Raw genomic sequence first — 14,862 nt, 5'->3', positions numbered from 1 at the left:
TTTGTCTACGTCCTTACCTTCCCAGTGAGTTTAGACATCCATGTGCTTCGTGGTGACGATCGGTATGCTTTGTTAAACTTGAGTTGCTTAGAGCATGTCTCCCAAGTCCTGGATGCTGGCGAACTCTCCCTGCCTGTGTTTCCTTGGAAAGGTCTATAGCTTGCTCTCATTTCTTTCTTTCTCTTCTTTCCCCCCACCTTCCCCTTCCCTCCTCTTGGGTGGTGGAGGCTGGACCCGGGCCCATGTGTGCCGAATAGGCAGTTTCCCACCGACCCGCCCTCCAGTGCTATGTTTTTGTTTATGTTTTGTTGTCGTTCTGGTTTTGTTTTTTCTTTCAAGGTTATCAATGTTCCGTCCTTTCTTTCTTCCTTTTTAAGATGTCTGCTGAGAAATATGTTGAGAGTCTAAAGAGACTTTTTTCCCTTGTAGTTTTTGAATTTTTTCTTTGTCTTTGATTTTAGATAATTTAATTATGATATATTTTGGTGCCATTTGGGTTCAACTTTTCAGGGACCTATGGGCTTCCTAAGTCTGGTCAAACATTTGACTCAAGTTGGGGAAGTGTTTAGTTATTCGCTTTAAAAAGTCTGTGTGTGTGTGTGTGTGTGTGTGTGTGCACACACATGTGAGTGCGAGTGTGCCTCATATATAAGAAAACGAAAGTTCGTTTGGAGGAGTGAGAGTAAAGCATGGATGGACACTTGTGATTCTTTTTCCAACTGTCGTATAGCTGGATAGTTGGAGGGAGCTTTCTGAAGAACTAGCATAAAATAAATAAGGGAAAAGACAAGATTTTGTGAAAGCCATCTTAGGTAGGGCTGTGGAAATTCTTCTTTCTAGTCTTATGTACTTCAGAAATACTTAGCCACAAACAGTGGCTCATACCTGTACTCCTTGCACTTTGAAGGCTGAGGCAGGAGAATCTTAAACTTGAGGCTAGCCTGGACTATACGGTGAACCCTCAGCTCAGAACACATAGAGAAAATGGATTTCAGATGTGTATATTTCATGAATACATTGCCTCAGCCCTATGTCTGCTCCTGGCCCAACGTGAGGGAGCGGCTTGGCTCACCTCCTCTCTCCAGCATCATATTTGGTCTCAGCCCAGGGTCAGAAACAGAGGAGCCAAGTGATTGTGACCCTCCTCCTGCCACATGCAAATTAATAAGGAGGTAAAATAAAATCCAACTTAATTATCTTTTAATTGGTTTGGCAAAAAAAAAAAAAAAAATTCCAGTTGGGGCTGGAGAGACGGCTCAGTGGTTAAGAGCACTGGCTGTTCTTCCAGAGGTCCTGAGTTCAATTCCCAGCACCCACATGGGAGCTCACAGCTCTGTGACTCCAGCTCCAGGAGATCAAACACCTCACACAGACACATGTGCAGGAAAAACACCAATTCACATAAAATAAAAACAGATCATCAGTGCTCTCTTCGGCAGCACGCACACTAACACTGGAACGATACAGAGAAGAATAGCATGGCCCCTGTGCCAGGATGACACGCAGATTCGTGCAGTGTTCCATGTTTTTGAACTGAGATCAGGACCCCTGTTGAAGGAATCAGAGAAAGGACTGAAAGAGCTTGAAGGGGCTCGAGACCCCATATGAACAACAATGCCAAGCAACCAGAGCTTCCAGGGACTAAGCCACTACCTAAAGACTATACATGGACTGACCCTGGACTCTGACCTCATAGGTAGCAATGAATATCCTAGTAAGAGCACCAGTGGAAGGGGAAGCCCTGGGTCCTGCTAAGACTGAACCCCCAGTGAATGTGATTGTTGAGGGGAGGGCGGTAATGGGGGGAGGATGGGGAGGGGAACAGCCATATGGAGGGGGAAGGGGAGGGGTTAGGGGGATGTTGGCCCGGAAACCGGGAAAGGGAATAACAATTGAAATGTAAATAAGAAATACCCAAGTTAATAAAGACGGAAAACAAATCATTAAAATGTTTTCAGTTAGGGGCTGGGGATTTAGCTCAGTGGTAGAGCGCTTACCTAGGAAGCGCAAGGCCCTGGGTTCGGTCCCCAGCTCCGAAAAAAAGAACCAAAAAAAAAAAAAATGTTTTCAGTTAAATTATAAACTGTTTATTGGCCTTTATACACATAAAGTACATACATAGTGAACTGAATATTTTATACAAACCCTAGGAAAGTATTCCAAATACAGAATTGTGAATCAGGTTCTAATGAAGTATGTGATTTGGAGCCAGAATTCACAACTATGTATCTGTCACAATCTTTTTCATTCAAAAACACAAAAATGAAAACAAGCCAATGTTGGTGTGGAAGCGCTAAAGGGAGCCGTGTAGACGCAGCAGGGGCAGAGTGACGCCCGTGACGCCCCAGCCTGCGGAGGCTCCTTATGTTGCCCCCAGAAGGATGATGGAACCTAGGGCCATGAGGACCTGGCCAAGCATCATGTCCATGTCAAACAGGTGCTTGGTGTTTCCCTGGGACAGGTAAGCCGTCAGCCACTGCTGGAAGAAGGACGGGCTGCTGTAGACACCGGGAAAATGCCTCCGTCCGCAGCCGTGTCCGTAACTGGTAACTCCCATCACAAAGTATCTTTTGTGTTCTGTTAGGTAGCACATTAGGGGTCCACCGCTGTCACCCTGCCAGAGACCCCAGGAGAGTCTGATTATTTCTTGTGCAGTCACAGAGCTGAGACAACTCGGCTACACTATGGTGCACCTGCTCTGTGAACATCCCTTCTCAGCAAACCTCCAAGGACAACATGGGCTGCTCTCCACACTTGCTATCAGGATGAAGCGTGGGGAAGGAGGCGCAGGGAGCTGGCGTTTTGCTGGGATGGCTCCCGGCCACACACGCATTACTAAGATGCACCCTTAACATATTAATATAACATTTTTGGAAATCAGGACAATATTTCCATCCTAATTTCCAGCTTATTCTGGAGGTGTGCCATCTGCTGAGACACAGCTGGAGGCTCACTTCACCTGCACGGTTGTGAACCAGAAGACTAGAGATGGAACCGTTTGGATCTTACAGCACAGTTCTCAGAGGAAACATGGCTTGGGAGGAGCACAAAGGACTGAAACAACTGTCCATTAGGTACTTCCTTTGCTCTGGCCTTGTGGCAAAGGCGCTGTTCAGAAGGGAGAAGTGCTCCAGTGCGTGTTCCTTTTGCTGCCATGCCTTGTCCACAAGGAACGGCATGTCCTCGAGAGCTGAGATTGGCTCATGCAGGGAGGTGCAAGGAAGGGGAGGGCTGTCAACAGGGCCCTAAGTAACCAGCTTCTCAAGGGTTATACAAGACCCAAAAGTGCTGCTCCTATGCTGGCCATGCCCTCACAGCCACAAGGATGCCAAAATCATTCTCTCGGAATCTGGAGGTTGAGGACCAGTTCTGAGTGTCAACTGAGAAGGCACTGAATGGTTGTTGAAATAACTATGTTCGATGGAGTTTGTTCAGGGAATGCAATTCATTTAAGCCAAATGTTTCACTGTTTCACGCACAGACTTTAAAGGAAGAGAACACAGGAGACATAAACCCTAGAGTGCAGGAATAGGGATGCAGGAATAGAAGAGTGTAGAGCACTTGTGTGCCGGGCAGGGCACCTGTGTGCGGGGCAGTGGGTTTGGAAGCAGCAATAGGCAGAAGAATCAAGAACAAGAGGGCTGACATGGCACGGTGCTCTGTGGCATAGTGTGCACTTAGAATTGAGAAGTCCAGTCTCCCGTGTGGAAAGAGAAAGTCATATGAGATAAGGCAGGAAGGAAATTGGATTTCATAAAAATTGGAAACTTAAGATCCAAATAATATTCTGTACAAAAACAAAAGCTGGCTCTAGGGTGCGTGCCTTGAACCCCAGCACTTGGAGGTAGATGCAGGCAGAGCTCTGTGAGTTCCAGGCCAGCCTGGACTACACAGTGAACCTTGTCTCAAACAACAAACAACAAATGAGGTCAGTGGCAGAACACTGCTAACATGCACAAGGCCCTGGCATTGGTCCTCAGGACAAAGCAACAATGACCAGACATAGTGGCTGCAGCAACAACAAATCATCATAGGTGGAACGGGAGGAGATGCTCGCAGAGCACCATGTGGGGCCATGTGATCAGACTCGGGGTAAGGGTGCCTACCGCCTCCACCATACACAGGGAGAAGGTGAGCCTGCTGTGCTGCACGGCAGCGGGCAGCGCTGTGTCCTGAGGGCAGGCACATGACGGGCGGGCTCTGTCCCCTCAGAAAAACAATCCTCTTCCTTTAGTAGCATTGGGTATGATGAAATGAGACGAGTGACTGGTCAGGATTACTGCACTTTCCAGTCTGGGCAACCCCCAGGCAGGAGAATGAACAAGCCAGTCATGAAGGACCACATGTTGATTTCTCCAGAAGTGCCGAGGACCTCTGCCTATATGTAGAGGTGGGTGAGGAGAATGAGGCGTGGTTTCCTTTTGAGTGTGTGCACGCACACATGTATGTATAAGCATATACGTGTGGAGGTCAGAGGATGATGTCAGGTGTCTTCACATGTCATAAATGTCATGGCAAATGAGTAGCAGTCAGGGGACAGCCTCAGCTGTCAGGCTTCTGTCCCTTCTGGCTTGAGGCAGGGTCTCTGGTTTTACTGCTGTCTACAAGGCCTGCAGGCTGCTGGGGTTCCAGTCTCTGCTCCTTCCCATCTCCTGCACTGGCCTTGGGGTTAGGTCGGTGCTGAATTCTGCTGTTTCTGTGGGCGCTGGGATCTGCACTCACGTCCTCGTGCTTGCACTGCAAGCACTAACTGAGCCATGTCTCCAGCCCTGACATGTGACTCTTAGATCCCTTTTAGTGGTGACAAAAAAATGTCCTGAAAGTAGACTTGAAATGATGGCTCAACTCTAAAAACTCCACTGAGTTACACACTGCAAATGGGTACATTAGGCTCTGGGTGACAGAAAAAGAAAAGAAAGAGGAAATGAAGGAGACTGGAGAGGTGGCTGAGGAATTAAGAGCACTGGATGTTCTTCCAGAGGACCAGGGTTCCATTCTCAGCACCCACAAGGCAGCTCACAACCATCCGTAACTCTAGTTCCAGGGAATCTGACGCCTTCTTCTGGCCTCCTTAGGTACCAATTGTGTACACGCACACACACACACACGCACACACACACACGCACACGCACACACACACACACACACACACACACACACACACACACACACATCCAGGCAAGTCACCCAGATAAATAAAATATAAGTTAGCCAGCAATGGCACACGCCTTTAATCCCAGCACTTTGGGAGGCAGAGGCAGGCAGATCTCTGAATTGGAAGCCAGACTGGCCACCAGGGCTATACAGAGAAATGTTGCCTCAAAAACCACACACACACACACACACACACACACACACACACACACACACACACACACACACACACGAAGAGAAGAGAAGGAATGGGGAAGATTTTTGCCTGGATTTGATCCTGATAGGGATAAGAACCAGGAAATCCAATCTAAAACCAGAATTTCAGATTAGGCCTGGTAATTATGATTACCAGAGCAAAGGCCTTTGTCTGGGTTCCTCCTGGCTTTAGAACGCATCTAAATCTTTGGTCTTACCCTGCACGTGTCAAAGGTCCCATTTTCATGACCTGCACAGAAGGAAGTGTTAGGAATCACTCCTCCGTAGCTTCTGTCAGAGTTACAGATCTCTCGAGAGATGAAGTGGACTTTCGCCTCTTGTAAAATGGTTGTGCCGTTGCCTGTCAGCAGCAGAACGACAAAGCCTTTAAGTTTCGTCTTAATAACTGCAGGCAACTTTACAGTGCTTTAAAATGCTAGTGTACAGTCCATGTGTGCTGACTTACACGTGTAATTTTAACACGCTGGAGGCTGAAGCAGGAGGATTGCTATTGGTTCAAGGCTAGTCTGGGTCACAGAGACTCAGACTCAAAAAATGAAAATGGGGCCAGTGCTGTGTGGAGTGCTGGCCTAGCATGCACAAAGCCCTGGGTTCCGCCCCTATGTTGCATGAACCATGGTGATACACATCTAGGATCCCTGCATACAGGAAGGAGATATGGACCCTAAATTCAAGGTCATCCTCAGCTACATAGAGTTTAAGACATCCTGGGCTACATGAGACCTTGTCTTTAAAAACTAAAACCTGCTAAAACATTAGAGTACAGGCACTTAATGAGGGTCACATTCCGACCGAAGACGGAACGGCTCCACAGAATGCCTTCTGTGTATCACTGAACCGAGGTCTGTTTCCCCTGGGCCTGACTGTTCAGAGCTTCTTAGCTACTTCCTGTCTAGGTTTGCCCATGTGAGGCCTTTTCTTTCTATACATGGGACTGCAGGCTGCGTTTTCTGACTGGTTTATTTCATGTAGGGTGATCCTATGTATCAGTGTCCTATTCCAGCTCCTGGCTTTTAAGATTACATTCCCTAGTTTTTCCTGGTACACAGGAACAAAACAGATCTGAACATGTTGGTTTTAGTCCTGCCATTTTACTAAACTCTGTTCATTTCGGCTTTGCCACATCCTTGCCCAGATTTGGCACTGTGCGTCTTTTGGGTCATGACCGCTGTATTAGCGGTGTGGTGGCTTCTCTTTGTGGCATAAGTGGTGGCAGCGTCTCTTCACTTACTGTTGGCATCCGAAAGTCTGCTTCAGTGAGGTATCCTTCAAATCATCAGCAAATTTACAACCAGTCAGCTAAGCAGGTTCTTCAAAGCTCTCACAGGGTCTCTGGAGCAAATGCTTTTCCCTTAGTAAAAGCTTATCTCTCCATTCTCTAAGATGTGTCTTTTAAAGAGAATGCATTTTAAAGATATATTTTATGTGTATGGATGTTTTGCCTGCCTGTATATATGTATGCACACATGTGCCTGGTGCCTGTGGAGTTCAGAAGAGAGCAGTGTGTCCCCTAAAACTAAAGTCATAGATATTTGTGAGCCACAATATGAGTTCTAGGAATTGAACCAGGTCCTCTGCAAGAGCAACAGTGCTCCTAACCCGAGTCATCTAAGAGCACACATTTTAAATTTTGACAAACTAATATGTCCCACTTACGCACATATGCACGCACACACATGCACACACGGGACAATGCACACGCCCATCAGGGCACAGTGGCCCAGGTAGGACATTGGGCATCCTAGTCTGCTGCTCTGTATCTTAGTCCTTTGAGACTCACACAGCCCCGGGTCACCCCTAGTCGTGAACAGTAAATGGCAACTATTCTTACATTGTTACCTTATTATACCTCTGTCAACCTCACCAAGATGGCCATGCTCCCTACTGGTTGGTTGGTTGGTGACTTAGTTTGATCTTGAGTCAGGGTCTCTCTATGTAGCCTGGCTGGCCTGGCGCTTGCTATGTAGACCAGTGTGGCCTTGAACTCGAACAGTTCAAGTGCTGAGATTAAAGGCGTGTGCCACTTGGCCAATTATCCGTGCTGTAGGAGTTACAACACGACAAGGCTGGGACTTAGCCCATTGTGATGCTCTTCTCCTCTCTGTGTTGTCTTCCTTATCTTCCCTCAAAAATGCTCATGGAAAGGGCTGGAGAGATGGCTTGGTGGCTAAGAGCACTGATTGTTCTTCCAGAGGTCCTGAGTTCAAATCCTAGCAACTACATGGTGTCTCAGAACCCCCTAAAAGGGCATCTGTTTCTGTCTTCTGGTGTGTGGGTATACATGTAGCAGAGCACTCATATAGTCATCAATCAATCAATCAATCACTAAGTGGAAACATTTTTTAAAAAGTGCTCAAGACAGGGTTGGGGATTTAGCTCAGTGGTAGAGCGCTTGCCTAGCAAGCGCAAGGCCCTGGGTTCAGTCCCCAGCTCCGAAAAAAAAGAAAAAAGAAAAAAGTGCTCAAGAAAAACAGTAATTTACAAAGTATTCCCTAAAATTCTCCCACTACTGCCTAAGTGACTCACATCTGACCAGGTTCTTGGGTGGTTGCTTTGAACTCCCAAGATCCACCTGCCTCTGCCTCCTAGGTGCTAAGATTTAAGGTGTGAACCAGCCCAGCCTTAGTCATCTTTGACAACATAGCTAATCTGGGCTACAGGAGACTCTGTCTTTAAAAAAACAAAATCCGGGGGCTGGAGAGGTGGCTCAGTGGTTAAGAGCACCGACTGCCCTTCCAGAGGTCCTGAGTTCAATTCCCAGCAACCACATGGTGGCTCACAACCATCTATAATGAGATCCGATGCCCTCTTCTGGTGTATCTGAAGACAGCTACAGTGTACTTATATATAATAAATGAATAAATCTTAAAAAAAAAAAATCCCTAACTATTTAACTTCATATGCCATGAAAAATAAGTCTTAGTACTTCCTCTAACACGTTCCAAACTGTCTGATTCCCCTTGAGAACCAGGTTGATGTGCTAGTTAAGTAACCATGCTTCAGAATCTCAAAGACCTCAATTTGAGTCCTAGCTGCTTCTTTTTTGAGGGGTGTTGGGGGAAATGGGGGTAGGGAGGTGGTAGTTGAGATAGGATTTTATGTAGCCCAGGCTGGCCTTGAGTTCATTCCACAAATAGCTGAGGATGACCTGGAGCTCCTGATCTCCTGATTGTCTTGGCCCACTCTGGGATTACACATGTATGCAGTTTCCATGGACTCAGCCTTTGGCCTCCATAGCCTCTGTTCTGCAGCACAGTCCTAGACCAGCAGGGAAGATGGTCAACAGGATGGCAGCCTCGGCGGCAGGGGCAAGGGCAGGGGCAGGAGCAGCAGGGGCAGGGGCAGGGGTGGCAGCAGGGGCAACAGCAGGAGCAGCAGGGGCAGCAGTGGGGACAGCAGGGGCAGGGGCAACAGGGGCAAGGGCAGGGGCAGCAGGGACAGCAGGGGCAGCAGCAGGAGCAGGAGAAGGAGCAACAGGAGCAGCAGGAGCAGGGGCAGTAGCAGAGGCAGCAGCAGTGGCATTTGCAACAGGGATGCTGAGGGAGCAGGAGCTGGAGGCACAGGCTTGTCTGAAGCCTGCTGCTATAGGGATTTTCTCTCTCCTGTCAGGTGTATGATCAACAGTTAGCGCCTGTGTGAGAGATCACAGGCAGTCATCCTGCCTAATCCTGCATAGGGAATTAGAGGGAAAGGAAATAGAATCCTCGGTTCGACTTTCTGATTTAAGGTGCAGATTCTCTCATCCATGCTGAGTCCTGGGCTGTAGAGACACCAGATCGTCATTCTCGGGTGAAATTAGTTCAAGCATGTTGGTGTTTAGAACCAGGGTTCCTACATACTTCTGCCTATGCAAAAAAAGTCTCTCTCCAAAAGGAAGAAAATACAAAATAAAAATGTTCTTCTTTTTTATGGTTTATAAGAATCCGTTGTTTAGCTTTGGGGTCAGTAAAGAGGTAAAATAAAGACAAAATATAAAACAGGGTAGAATAAAACCTAGTGGTCGACTGCTTGCCTAGTGTGTGCACAGCACTGGATGTGATTCTTAGCATAGTCAACTAATCAATCACTAATCAAAAGAGGTGTACGCAGGACATTTATATATAAATGGATTCCCTCCCTCTGCCAGCAACCAGGAAGGTATGTCAGTTGGAGTCAGACTATAATTACCTTCTTCTTGGGTTCTTCCCCAGCCACTTACAAAACACGTTGTGTTTTGGTCCAGTTTTTGGAAAACACCAAAAGGGAGGCAAATGGGCTGAATATGGTCATTATACCTCACGGCCTTCTTTAAATGGAACAGTGCGATATCATTTACGAACGTTTCCAGAATGAAATCTGGCTGGATGACGATGTCTGACACGCGTACACTCCTGCTGTGGGAGTGGCTCCGGGTGAGGTCGGTGGTCCCGATCACCGCCCTCCACTTGAGAGGATCGCTGGAAGAAAGCAGGTATTCTTATCACCCAGAGGTCCACCTAAACAATTCTCTATTTCCCCTAGATGTCCCCTAAATATCAGACTGAAAACAAAGTTTTAAGTATATTTCCATGTGACAAATATAAAAAGCTCAAACTTCATGACGCAGCAGAGGAGAGAGATGATGAGTGGGACAGGGAACTCAACAGACTCAGAGACCGTCATGGCCTACTAGGATAGCAAGTCCTGCTACTGAAAGGAGGGCTCAGTCACTCCCTGCGTGGTGCTGAGACAACTACCTGTTTGGAAAGAAAGGGTTAAATCCCTGAAATAACACAAGCCACCAAAGTAAACTCCAAATGGATTAAAAGCTTAGAGTTCTTTTCGTAAGAGGTGCTGTCTCTACTACAGGCAAAATGATAGCTCTGGAATTTGCTTAGCGAAGATTAACTCTGCAGAGGGCAGGCTTAGCATCCATAAGGCATGGGTGGGAGGGGCAAGAGGAGCACATGAGTGCAGCATGCATTACATACATGTATAAAAATGTCACGCCATGTTTAATACACACTAATAAACATCGTTAAAAGAAGTAGCACGTGAAGCTGTGTGATAAGCATGTGGGAATTACTTCCTCTCCTTTTATAATTCATTTGTGCCCTGGGAGTTTTGTCTGTGCACCATGTGCGTGACTCATGCCCAAGAATGCCAGAAAAGGACATCAGATTCCCTGAAACCCGCATCTCAGGGAGTTGCGAGCTGCCACTTGGGTGCTGGGAATCCAGACCTGGTCCTCTGTTAGAGTAGGCAGTGCTTTTAACCACAGAGCCATATCAGGCCCCTAATTTTTGGAAATATACTAGAATAAAACATCTGGATCTTAGCTCTAGAATTTTTTTTCCTTTTTTTTTTTTTTTCGGAGCTGGGGACCGAACACAGGGCCTTGTGCTCTCTAGGCAAGCGTTCTACCGCTGAGCTAAATCCCCAACCTCCCTTAGCTCTAGAATTTTAAAAAATTAAACTAAAAAGAAGACAGGTGAATATATGGCTCTGACATGGGACAGGATTTATTTGGTTTTTGTTTGGGTTTTTTTTGTTTGTTTGTTTTTTTTGTATCTTGTTTTGTTTTGAAACAAAGTTTTACTAGTTGTCTTGTTGCTGGGATAAACTACTCCAAAAAAACCAATGTAGGGGAGAAGGGTTTGTTCTGGTTCAAGTTCTAGTCCATCATGGCAGGGAAAGCAAGGAGGCAGGAACATCAGGAGGCCAGACACATCATCAGGGCGGGAGCAGAGGGAGACAGAGGCCAGCAAATACTTAGCTCCTTTCTCCTTTTCACTCAGTCTAAGGAAGGAGAGTCACCTCCCTCAGGTAGGGTGGCTCCCACCTCATTAACCTCCCACAGACATGCCCAGAGGCATGGAAATTATACCACAGTTATAAAAGAAAATAAATAAATAAATGAGAAATGAAAACAAAGACAGCTACATCCCAATGGTTGTTTCTGCTGGGCGGAAGCCGGCATCACAGGGAAACCCTGAGGTTCTGCCCTGTGACAGATGCCAGCTCCATCCTCCCCCCCCACACACACACTCTTTTCAGCATTACACACACACACACACACACACACACACACACACACACACACAAGTGTGAAGCCTTAGGTTCAGCCCCCAGTACCACTGCCTTTTCCTGGGTGTGTGTTGGTGCCCAGAGGCAATACCCGTGTGCCTGTACAAGATTTACTTATTTTGCCACAAGGTGTCCTGATTTAATTAATATACACGATCCGAACCCTTTGGAGTTTTGTGGGGCAGGGATGGACCCTTGACCAAAGTATGGTTCATTAATAAACTGGGCACCGTTTTCACCTAAAATGAAAAGCTAGGCTGCCTGATCGGATAATTCATCATAGAGAGCGTTAATTACAATAGGAGGTAGACAGCAAAGGCTAATGTATAGAATACAGACCGTGCTGCCATTCCTCGTCCCAGCTCACCAACATCAGAAGAGATGCTTCTGAGCTAGAGAGACGCTCGGGGGTAAGAGCCTGACGGTCGGGCAGAGGAGCCAGGTTCTTTTTCCAGCAACCTTATGATGGCTCACAGCTGTCTGTCACTCTCTGCCTTCCTTGGGCACCAGAGATGCACATGGTATCCATCCATCCATACATACATACATACATACATACACACACACACACACACACACACACACACACACACACACACTCCCATGCATAAAAATAAACTATTTTGGAAAAAGGCACTCTAAGGAAAGTTTGCATAACTGCCACATAGCGTATGATCACTTGGATGGAAACTGAGAAAGCTGCATCCACCCAGCATGGAAGCAGCTTTGGAAATTAGGTTTTGGTCACAGAAATCCCATGAAAGGGGTTGGGGATTTAGCTCAGTGGTAGAGCGCTTACCTAGGAAGCGCAAGGCCCTGGGTTCGGTCCCCAGCTCCGGAAAAAAGAACCAAAAAAAAAAAAAAAAAAAAAAAAGAAATCCCATGAAAGTGGGATTTTATGATTCTAAACAAATGAAACCAAAGGGTCTCTGTCAGAGCTCAAATAATAAAGATTAACTGTGAACTGCCTTGTTTTTATGAAGCCCACAAACAAAGTATGTTTTTACATATACAAATAGATAGTTAGATGTATGGTGTCTTGTTAAGGTTTTACTGCCGTGAACAGATGCCATGCAAACTTTATAAAGGACAACATTTCACTGGGGCTGGCTTACAGATTCAGAGGTTCAGTCCGTTATCATCAGGGCGGGGGCATGGCAGCATCCAGGCAGGCATGGTGCAGGAGGAGCTGAGAACAGACTGTGCATCCTCAGGCAGCTAGGAGGAGGGTCTCCAAGCCCACCCCTGCAGTGACACACTTCTTCCAACAAGGCCACATCTTCTAATCATCCCACTCCCTGGCCAAGCATTTGCAAACCACCGCATATGGTTGTACAGGCTCACAGCAACAGTCACTTAACTGTGTATTTTCCACTTGTGTATAGTTACTTTTACACTAAGTAATAATATATAACAGACTATATGGCCCGTAAACCCTATACACTATCCACAGAAACAGTCGCCAACCTGTGAGTTAAAGGATTCATTTCAACAAATGCAGTGTAATATATCTAAGAAATTATATATATGTGTGTGTATATATATATGTATACACACATATATATATACACACACACACACTCCCATAGACACAATGCTTACCTAAAGTCAGTACCATTTCAAACTGTCCCCAAGAGAAGAAAATGGGAGTCACATCGCCAATACCTACCTAGCCTCTTTAGTGCAGTGAGCAGCTGTGAGGACCCACCTGTCTCTCACTAGGGCACCACCACATACGTGCACAAGAAAATTGCCATCTTGAACCTGCAGGCTAACTTGCCATGGCCAGGCTCCAGCGTTGGCTTGCATACCTCCTATAATCCGAGACCCTTCCAGTGCACCTCTGAGTGGTGCTATTCCACAGCCTAAAAACAAAGCAATGCATAATTTGGAATCAACATCCATGTTTTGTGTTACTTCCTAACCTGAATTCATTAGCACAATTCTTTAAATCTCTTGTACACTATGTACAAGCTGATATTTTGAATGGCAAAGGAATTAAAACAAACATGATATATTTGACTACGTGGTAAAACACAAAATCAACATAGTTTATTAATAACTGCATTGCCCAAGAACTTAAAAGTTTCACTAAGTACCTTGTTCTTTCCTTTGTGAAATAGTGATTAAGAGTCTAAGATCCAGCCAGCATGCTAGTATACACTAATTTTTTTTTGTTTGTTTGTTTTTGAGACAAGAGTTTCTCTGTGTAGCGCTGGCTGTCTCGGAACTCTGTGGACAAGGCTGGCCTTGACTCAAAGATCGCCTGCCTCTGGCTGCAGAGTGCTGGGTTCCAAGATGTGCGCCACCACACCCAGTGGTAGTAAACACGTGTAATCCCAGCATTCGAGAGGATCAGACCAGGGATATCACAAATTCCAAGCAAACCTGGACTTACCGTGAGACCTGATTTCAAAAGTGTGTGTGCCTGCATGTGCCTGTGTCTGCATGTGTTTGAGATATTGCTCAGAAATAAGGGTGTGTCGGAAGCAGGTATATGAATAAGCTACTGATTCAATCTCTGGCATAAAACAAAAGTTGCAATTGCTAAGTCAAGAACTACAAGCTATGTCAGCCATTCTTGCCATTTAACCTGTTAAATAATTATTCTCAACTGTATTCTTAAAAGGTCACCCAACAGCCCTTTGAGCCACAAACATCAATAAGTTTGACTAGAAAATAAGTGCCGAGCATTTTTGAGGTATCACTGACATGGCTACCAACGGTCTGGGAGCAGCTGAGTCCTGCGTAGCTGAGGTGGGGACAGCGGGCAAGGTCCCCGTGTGCTGGGGCGGCGGGGCTGCGCATGACCAGATACTGCCCTTCGTGACCGGCTGCTCCTCTTCCGGCGGCCCTGGCATGGCAGCCTGTCCCTGCGCCGGGCTGGAGCCCTCCCTGAGGGTCAGCGAGTGCAGCTTGCCGTACGCAAGGGCTCCGCCCAAACACAGCAGTGCGGCGCTCAGCGCCCATGACCCCATGGCGGCCGCAGGCCCCAAGATGGCGGCTGCGGGGAGGTCCGCGCGGTGCCTGCTGGTCCTCCACCGCTTCCCGCCTTCGCTCGACTGGTGAGGCCGCTCCGGGCCTGTCGCCCAGCAGAGGACTTCCGGAAGGCCGCCGACTCTGGACGCCATTGGGCACGGGAAGGAAGGTCTCTCCACACCGCGGGGCTGTGGGCCCGGATTGAAAAGGTTTGCCTCCAGCACCTCAGAGTAGGCGTGAGAGGGGAAGGGAGGGCTCGCCATGGTCAGGTCGAAGCCCTCGCCTCGCGAGCATGCTCAACAGGTTTGGAAGGAGCCGGCTGCAGAAGACATCCTCTCACCTAACAGGCACCATAGCTTGTCCATTCATGCTCCCACACGTCATACACCCAGGGATGCCCACAATAACAAGTAAATATTTCCTAAGGAAAAAACTGCCTCTAATCCCAGCACTCGGGAGGCTGAGGCA

General features: G+C 47.0%; 1 protein-coding gene and 1 non-coding gene across 8 annotated transcripts; one reads left to right on the top strand and one right to left on the bottom strand.

The window, feature by feature from the left end:
- Positions 1-1,423: 1,423 nt before the first annotated feature.
- Positions 1,424-1,530, top strand: LOC120093903 (U6 spliceosomal RNA). The gene has a single exon (XR_005487621.1). It is a non-coding gene; the product is annotated as a U6 spliceosomal RNA (small nuclear RNA).
- Positions 1,531-2,064: 534 nt separating this feature from the next.
- Tmprss12 (transmembrane serine protease 12) lies at positions 2,065-14,846 on the bottom strand. Of its 7 annotated transcripts, none has more exons than XM_039080378.2 (6): positions 14,237-14,846; positions 13,124-13,280; positions 9,645-9,806; positions 8,519-8,628; positions 5,568-5,710; positions 2,065-2,614 (listed from the first exon to the last, which is right to left on the bottom strand). In XM_039080378.2, exons 1-6 carry the CDS (start codon positions 14,655-14,657, stop codon positions 2,363-2,365), a joined length of 1,245 nt encoding a protein of 414 aa, XP_038936306.1. In that variant the 5' UTR covers positions 14,658-14,846; the 3' UTR covers positions 2,065-2,362. The 7 variants fall into 7 exon arrangements, with proteins under 7 accessions (XP_038936306.1, XP_038936305.1, XP_038936308.1 ...); XM_039080377.2 differs by having other exon boundaries at positions 13,085-13,280; positions 14,237-14,841; XM_039080380.2 differs by having other exon boundaries at positions 13,085-13,280; positions 14,128-14,379.
- Positions 14,847-14,862: the final 16 nt, after the last annotated feature.

Source organism: Rattus norvegicus, chromosome 7 (assembly GCF_036323735.1).
Source record: "Rattus norvegicus strain BN/NHsdMcwi chromosome 7, GRCr8, whole genome shotgun sequence".
Lineage (NCBI taxonomy): Eukaryota > Metazoa > Chordata > Mammalia > Rodentia > Muridae > Rattus > Rattus norvegicus.
This window is presented reverse-complemented; position numbering and strand designations above follow the sequence as displayed.